The 9,066-nt window shown below is 23.7% G+C and overlaps 3 protein-coding genes across 3 annotated transcripts in view; 2 read left to right on the top strand and 1 right to left on the bottom strand.

The window, feature by feature from the left end:
• The window catches only part of DICPUDRAFT_155690 (uncharacterized protein), a gene marked incomplete at both ends in the record, with an annotated part of 989 nt that extends 863 nt beyond the window's left edge, over window positions 1–126 (top strand). Inside the window, one exon of the mRNA XM_003291070.1 lies at window positions 34–126. Within this exon, the coding sequence (XP_003291118.1) occupies window positions 34–126 (93 nt within the window). The remainder of the gene's footprint in view (window positions 1–33) is intronic.
• A 901-nt stretch (window positions 127–1,027) lies between these two features.
• DICPUDRAFT_155692 (uncharacterized protein) lies at window positions 1,028–6,494 on the top strand (the record flags this gene model as incomplete). The annotated part of the gene is made up of 5 exons (XM_003291071.1): window positions 1,028–1,034; window positions 2,862–3,511; window positions 3,539–3,860; window positions 4,089–5,041; window positions 6,279–6,494. The coding sequence occupies 5 exons, from the start codon at window positions 1,028–1,030 to the stop codon at window positions 6,492–6,494; spliced, it is 2,148 nt and encodes a 715-aa protein (XP_003291119.1).
• Window positions 6,495–7,024: 530 nt separating this feature from the next.
• On the bottom strand, window positions 7,025–8,792 carry DICPUDRAFT_81808 (uncharacterized protein; the record flags this gene model as incomplete). The annotated part of the gene is made up of 5 exons (XM_003291078.1): window positions 7,025–7,119; window positions 7,288–7,507; window positions 7,615–7,951; window positions 8,027–8,087; window positions 8,753–8,792. The coding sequence occupies 5 exons, from the start codon at window positions 8,790–8,792 to the stop codon at window positions 7,025–7,027; spliced, it is 753 nt and encodes a 250-aa protein (XP_003291126.1).
• Between the last annotated feature and the right edge of the window lie 274 nt (window positions 8,793–9,066).

Raw genomic sequence — 9,066 nt, forward strand, 5'->3', positions numbered from 1 at the left:
TATTTATTTATTTTTTTTTTTTTATACTATTAGCCACTCTTTGTAAAGAGTGTTTCCAGCTCAACCACGGGGAGGTTAGTATATTTGAGCCGACAGCTAACTATTATACCGCCACGCACAGTATAATAATTAGCCCTTGGTTCGATAATCTCAGAATACAGATACCAAGCGGGCCTGGTACCTATACCATCAATATACCCAAACCAGCCTTGATTCTTCATACTTGATAGCCTTGAATTTACTTGAAAGTTTGGTAAATCTCAGAATACAGATACCAAGAGGGCCCAACCTGATACCTATACCCATCAATAAACCAAACCAGCTTTGATACTTCATTTTCTTGAATCTTCATACTTGCTACCTTGAATCTTCTTGATAAAGAACACATTATTTAGTTTTGAAAAGGGAACTATGCATGGTGAACATTTTATTTAGCTCTTTTTCTTGAATCTAATTCTTTAATAATCTTTGAAATTTTGATAACCTATAATATTTAATTTTTTATTAATTTTTATTTTTTTAAACAAAAAAGGTATTAATTTTATGAAATAAATAAAAAAATTTTTATAAAATTACAGAATTTGATAAAAAATTTTAATTGTTATTTGTTTTATTATATGAATAAATAAATAAATAGTTCAAAATAATAATTATAATTAATATCTATGCCATTCACCTGTCAGTTTTTTAAAGAGGTCCACATTCAATAATATATGATTTGATATATGCCCGGGCATATATCCATATATTAAAGAAATATGGTTTAAAAAACGGAGGATTACCACGATGCCAAACACTATGTGAATGTCACACCCCTGCTCCCTTACGGGCCATTGATTAGGTATACTTTGACATAAATAAATAATTAATTATTATTATTTTGTTTACTATTTATTTATTATTTCATTTATTTATTATTATATTTATTATTATATTTATTATGATTAATTTTTTTTTATTTTATACAAAAAATTTATAATATAAAGAATATTTTTTGAGTAAAAAATAAAAATATGTAAATTTAAAAATGTGTTGTAAAATTATGGGGCATCTTTTTATAGGATTTTTTAAAACACATATTACCGCCATATTTATTTTTAAAATTCAAATAATTTTATAAAATTTTTCCCAATTTTTTTATTTTATTTTTATTTTTATTTTTTTTCAACACACAACAAACACACCCACACAAATAATTTTAATAATGTAAAATATATTACACCAAAAATAATAATTTTAACATTAGCGAAATATGTTTAAAACCTTTTTAGAACAATTTAGAAATCAATACATTATTTTAAAACAACAACAACAATAATAATAACAACAAACCCACACACATAGAAATTAGCATCGTTGAAGAAATATAGAAAATAGACGCATATCCACAAACATAAATTAAATTAACTTTTATTAATATTCAAAAGACAGGTTTATTTATATATATTAATATTTTTTAATATAAATAAATATTTTTTTTTTTAAATATAAATAAAAAAGCTTAAAATTATTTCTGCTTTATTTTTATTTTTTATTTTTTAAAAAATTTTATAATTTTATAATTTTTAAGTATTATTATTTGATTCTTTTATTTAAATTATTATGGCACGGTAACTTCAATTCGTGTGTGATTCGGAAACTTGAGAGACTGTTATATTATTTTTATTTATAAAAAATTTATAAAATCAATTTTTTTAGTTTAATAGCTTTTTTTTTTTTTTTTAAAATTTGTATATAATAGCATTCTTTTTTATGATTAATGAACAAATTATTAATATCATTATTATTATTGTGTGTGCAGAAATACAAAAATTAATTATTTTTTTTTATTTTTTTTTATTTTTTTTTATTTTTTTTTTATTATTATTATTAAAAATTGAATTATAATAAAGAATCTATAATTTCTTTTAGTAAATATAAGAGATTATAACAAAACTGGGAGTGGCACGAGTGGCTGGAGTATCTCTTGTGGGCAGTTTCTAAAGCTTCTATATTTTTCATACCAACACGTTCCAATAATCTCTTCTTATTTCTAACCCGATTCGAGGTAAGCTTGTGTTGCTTTTAAGGATATTTTTATTTTTTTTTATAAAACTAATCATTAAATTAATAATATAAAATTATTTCTTTAAATTTAGTTTCAAAAAACATACAAATAATCAATTTAATTAATTTTTTTTTTTATTTTTTTAAAATCATTTTTTTACAATGAAAAAGTTAGTTTAATGTTTTGGGTATCATTTAAAAGAGAATTAAATAAAAAATCGAAATCAAATAAAAAAAATGATCAATCTATAATATAAAAAAAAGATATAAACTAAATTATTACTTTACAAATATTTTTTTAATTATTTTCTTTATTTTATAAAAAAAATTAAACAATTCTTTCTTTTTAATAAATAAATTTTTTTGAATTTATTTTTTATATTTTAATTTTTTTTTTTTTTTTTTTGAATTAAAGAAAACATTTTTTTTTTTTTTCTTTATTATTTTATTCACACAAATAATAGCTTTATTTTTACAATTTTTCAACACAATAATATTTTTTTTTTTTTATAATTTTAATTAAATAAAATTCCCCCATTTTTCAATATTTTATTTTTTCAACTTTTTCTTTCTTTATTATTTTAAAAATTTATATATTTATATAAAATCAAACTAAATATGATAGTAAATAAAATTTTATTTCTATCATTTTTAGTTATATTTTTTTTATCAAGATTTACCCAAACACCCCAATTAAATCCAATTTCTTCAATTTGCATTCCAGGGACTAAAATAAACTATAACTATTAACTAAAAATAGAACTTTTTTAAAAAGTAAATATTGGATAAAATATTAACCTTAATTTTTTTTATAGATTTTCCAAACTCAACTCCAACTTATATTTGGAATCCAAAAGTTGGAAATACATCCATTGTTGATGTCAATTCTAAAGGTGTTATTTCTAATAATAATTGTGCTAGATCTGTTGTCATTGTTCAAGAACCAGACCAAATTGTTTTTTCATCATCTCAAGTAGAGGTCGAAGTTGGTAAAAAATTAGTACTCTCAACTAAATTATTATCAAATCATTTACCAAATGGAGTTCATTTCGAATCTTGTTCAATTAATAATTTAGAGTGGAAAGTTAAAGATGATTCCATTTTCAAAATTTTACCACATGAAAAGGTTGACCAACAAAAGATATCAAGTGACATATGTTCATCTCGTGAATTTTTGGCTCTAAAAGAAGGTTCAACTGTTATTTCAGTTCAATACAATGGAATGAGAGAAGAAATTCGTATTTTTGCTTCTCCACCAGCTGATCAAATAGAATTTTTATTAAGTTTAGGTTCATCGGCCGAGGTTTCTTTCTGTGGTGGTAAAGAGACATGGCTTTTACAACCAAAGATTTATTCCAAAACTATTTCATCAGATAATAAAGAACAAAACTCACTCTCAATCACTCCAGGTGATAATAATTCATTCAAAGTCACTTGTCAAAAACAATCAAATGATCCACAAAATGTTATTGTGACTATTAGAAACAAAAAGAGTATTAGCAGCCCATTACCAGAAGCCCATTCAATTAAAATTCCATTCTTTTGCCGTCAACCATCATATGTTCATATTCAATTTATAAAATTACCAACTGAAGAAGAAGGTAAACAAATTATACAATCATCGAATCCAATACATCAAGATTCTATTTTATCATTGAAAAAACAAAAACCAGGTGAAATCAGTCGTTTAAATATTCATAATAATATTGATTTACCATTTATTGCTATGAATTCTATTGCTAAATATGTAAAAGGTAGTACCAATTATCCAATTATAGTTGCAGGTTCCATCTTTATTGCCGCCTTTGCTATTGGTCTTTATGTATATAAAATCAACCTAAATATGATAGTAAATAAAATTTTATTTCTATCATTTTTAGTTATATTTTTATTTTTTTTATCAAGATTTACCCCAGAAACACCCCAATTAAATCCAAGTTCTTCACTTTGCATTCCAGGTACTATAAATTATTAACTTAAAATAGAACTTTTTTAAAAAGTAAATATTGGATAATAAATATTAACCTTAATTTTTTTTATAGATATTCCAAACTCAACTTATATTTGGTCATCAAGTAATCCAAAATTTGGAAATACATCCATTGTTGATGTCAATTCTAAAGGTGTTATTGCTAATAATAATTTTGCTAGATCTTTTGTCAATGTTCAAGAACCAGACCAAATTGTTTTTTCATCATCTCAAGTAGAGGTCGAAGTTGGTAAAAAATTAGTACTCTCAACTAAATTATTATCAAAGCATTTACCAAAAGGAGTTCATTTCGAATCTTGCTCAATTAATAATTTAGAATGGAAAGTTAAAGATGATTCCATTTTCAAAATTTTACCACATGAAAAGGTCGACCAACAAAAGATATCAAGTGACATATGTTCATCTCGTGAATTTTTGGCTCTAAAAGAAGGCTCAACTGTTATTTCAGTTCAATACAATGGAATGAGAGAAGAAATTCGTATTTTTGCTTCTCCACCAGCTGATCAAATAGAATTTTTATTAAGTTTAGGTTCATCGGCCGAGGTTTCTTTCTGTGGTGGTAAAGAGACATGGCTTTTACAACCAAAGATTTATTCCAAATTTATTTCATCAGATAATAAAGAACAAAACTCACTCTCAATCACTCCAGGTGATAATAATTCATTCAAAGTCACTTGTCAAAAACAATCAAATGATCCACAAAATGTTATTGTGACTATTAGAAACAAAAAGAGTATTAGCAGCCCATTACCAGAAGCCCGTTCAATTAAAATTCCATTCTTTTGCCGTCAACCATCATATGTTCATATTCAATTTATAAAATTACCAACTGAAGAAGAAGGTAAACAAAAATCACGTGAAATCAGTCGTTTAAATATTCATAATAATAGTGATTTACCATTTATTGCTATGAATTCTATTGCTAAATATGTAAAAGGTAGTACCAGTTATCCAGTTATAGTTGCAGGTTCCATCTTTATTGCCACCTTTGCTATTGGTTATTATGTATATAAAAAATATATTTTTATTTATATATCAAATTCTTTATTAGAATCATTTCCATACTCTTTAGTATCACCAAATAATTCAATATTTAGTATATATTTATATAATAATTAAAAAAAAAAAAAAGAATTTTAAAATAGATAAACAATATTTTATTTGATTATAATAAAGAAAAATAAAATATTTAATAAAAAAAAAAATTTATTTATTTGTATATTTTTAATGTTATTAAAATATTTTATTTATTTAATTTTTTGATCGTAGTGCTTTGTTGTTTAATTAATATTTTATTTAAGACTGCTGGTGATGTTATTAGGTTCAATCTTCGTTGTAGTCTCTAATTGGATATTAATTTCACTTTTTAATAATATTAAAATATTTTCTGCAACAGAATGACTAATTACTATTACTTTTGTGTTTATTAAGCTTTTAATAGTGATTGAAATATTATTATTATCTTCAGTTTTTATCAATTATCGTTATCACAGTAGGGGAATAATACCTGATTTAATTACTCTCTTATTTTATTTTCATATATGCTGTCTTTGGGTGTTGTCTGTAATTCTTTCAAAAGTATACCCCCAATTTTTAGTAAATATCAACACGTTATGGAGTCCCATTTTAAATTTTTAAAATTATATTTATTTTTAAAAATCGATATTTTTTAAAAAAAAAAAAAAAAAATTTTATTTTTTTTTTTAATTTTTTTTTTTTTTATTTTATTTTTTTCGATCACAACAACAAACAAACACATAAATAATTTTAATAATGTAAACTATACCACATCTAATAAATAATAATAATTATAACATTACTCAAATATGTTTTAAACCTTTCGAGAATAAGTAAGTAAATCAATACATTATTTTAAAACAACAGCAACAAACCCTTATATATATAGAAAATGGCATCGTTGTAGGAATAAAAACAGAATTACTAATATAAATTAAAATAACTTTTCAAAAGACAGATTTAACAATTAAAACATGCCATTCAATTAGGATCTGCTGTCGTCGATATTATGAATGAAAGGATTTTAATCAATTATATAAAGATTTGGTCTAATAAATCCAACCACGAAATATTGCTTTCGTAAATGTTGTTCAAATTGTGAAACAGTCCAATGGTTTTTGCTTATCAAATATATTTAAAATATGATCCCCAAAGAATTTAGTATCTGATAGAGGTTCAAGTTTCATAAATGAAGTCATCGTTTCAATAAACAAATTCTTTATAGTATCTCCAACTTTCCCTTGCTATACTTAAACATATGGTTAAACAGAAAAGTTTCATTCATCTTATTTCCCAAGTACCTAGATCTTATTGTAAAAGAGACAATACAAATGTTCCACCACAGTTAATTGGTATTGCTTTATTCCCATATAGTACTATGCTTCATCCTTCTACTGGCATCTCTCACCATTTTTTCTACTTTATAAATGCAAACTTATAATCAGACTTACCAGGTATTAGAACTGTTCAAGTATTGTAGAAATAAAAATTAAAATCTTTGCAGATTGCAACTCTCATATATATAATTAAATCAAAATAAATAAACCAAACTAACAACCACAATTTAATAATGTGGATGGTGGCTTAATATCTAAAAGTGAATATTAGAATATGGCCTTCTGGAAAGACTCTTCAGATGCATTAGAGGACTCTTCAAGAGGTTCATCAGGTAGTAAATCATCATTGGCTAGTGGTTCATCAAATAGCGGTTCATCATATAGTAGTTCATCATCAGCTAGCAGTACATAGCCATTAAAAAATAAGCTGCTTTCAGAGACAAATTAGAAAACAAAATGAACATACCAAGAAATACAAAGTAGGTGATCATATAATAACACAACCACAACAGCAACAAATAATTTAAAAAAAAATAATAAATAAAAAAAAAAATTATTTATTTTTATTCTCTTGAGTTCTAAAATTATAGTTTATTTCTTTTTCAATACGTTCTTTATCTATTCTTTCTCTTTTTTAGGTTGACGTATAATTGTAAACTGGTGAAACATTTGATGAAAAATTAGATTTGGTAGAATTATTTTTAAAATTTTCTCTGTAACGACATATTACTATTTTAGAAATAAATTTTTATCCTAAAACAATTAAATGTCTAATGGATTGATATGATAGTGGATCGAAAAATCAGGGCATATTTAACTATTAAACTATATACATCCTTTCTTCTATATAAAACTGATTGAGAGTTTATTGAATGGTTTTATGTGGAAGGATTATACCTGCAGAATATGTACTGATTGCTCTAAATAGTTTTTCTATATCTTCAATATTTGAATACTCGAGATATTTCTTTTTTGCTTCATAGGTAATCTTTGGGTGGTCCGCTATGTTTGAATGAAACTTATCTAATGTCTCTTGAATATTACCGATATTTAATGTTTTTAAATGTAGTAGTATATAATTTGGTGGTGATTTTAATTCCTCTTTAATTAAATTTCTCTTTATTTAAATTTCTATATGATGGTGGTGGTGAAAGTGTTATATTACCATTATTAATTAAAAAGCTATTATTGTTTATTGTTGCAACCGCTACTACCGCTACTAACGCTACTTTCATTGCTATCATTACTACTACAACTTGCGCTTCGGGCTAAACTGATACTATTATTATTTAGATTGCTATATTCACCAATACTATTTAAATTATATTTACTATAACTATTTTGTAAACTGACTGTTGTAGGATCCGGTGCTGCTGTTGTTGTATTGTTGTTACTTTTACTATCATTACTATTACAACTACAACTTGCGCTTCGGGCTAAACTGGTACTATTATTATTTAGATTGCTATATTCACTAATACTACTATTTAAATTATAGTTACTATTACTATTTTTTAAACTGAATGCTAATGTTACTGTTGTTGTATAATTATTATTATTACTATTGTTTAAACTGAATGATGATGGTGATGATTAAGCTGATGTTGTGTTATTATTGTTATTGTATAGTACATACTTGATGATTGAATAGATTCCAATTTTCCACAGTATCGAACATGATTTAATTTTACATCCGACTTTATATTGATTATTATGGTTTGATTATAGAGTATAAAACGAATGACAGTACCATGTTACCATTTAGTATAAATTCCATTGAATAATCACTTATTTTATTAGTAACTATTTATTGGTGATACGTCTACGTGTAGTAATTTAGTAATTGTATATCAATTTTAATTAGCATATCATTATATATAAAACAATTTTAGAAATAGCATGTATAATTATTTACTTTAACTGATGTGTTTTTGAATTTCGCTTAAAATATATTGTTTTTCCACTTTGAAAAAAAAAAATTAATCATTACTATTATTATATGTTGCTATTATTATTATAATAGCGCTTAGAATAAATGATGATAAAAAAAAAAAAAAAATTCAAAAAATTCAAAATTAATATTTTTTTAATTTTTTTTTCTAAAAATAATTAAAATTTATGCATTGATTTTTATTTATTTATTTATAGAAAAAATATTTCTGTAAATTTATTTTTTATTTAATTATAAATATTTTTTTTTAAAACATATTTTATTTTAAATAACTATATTTAAAACCATTTATATACTACAACAATACACTTATTTAAATTTTAAGTATAACCCCAATGAATTAATATTATTGATAAAATTTCTATAAATAAACACATTAACACCAATTTTAAAATAAACTTTTAAATTTACATTTAATTTTTTTATTTATTTTACAACCATAAAATCCCATAATTCATACAATATCATTGCCAACTGCATAATTTAAACTGAATTAATTATTTTATTTTGTGGCAAAAAATTGTATGCCCTCTGAGCTTGAGTTTGACCGGGTGTGTGGCTAAATCTATCTATGAGCATGAACTAGATAGATCCATGGTGTGGCCTTTTTTTTTTCTTGATTTTTATATTTTTTTTATTTTATTAAACATTAATGATGATGAACTGCTATCTGATGAACCTCTTGAAAAGTCCTCCAATGCATCTGAAGAGTCTTTCCAGGTCTG

The sequence above is a fragment of the Dictyostelium purpureum genome (genome assembly GCF_000190715.1).
Source record: "Dictyostelium purpureum unplaced genomic scaffold DICPUscaffold_258, whole genome shotgun sequence".
Lineage (NCBI taxonomy): Eukaryota > Evosea > Eumycetozoa > Dictyosteliales > Dictyosteliaceae > Dictyostelium > Dictyostelium purpureum.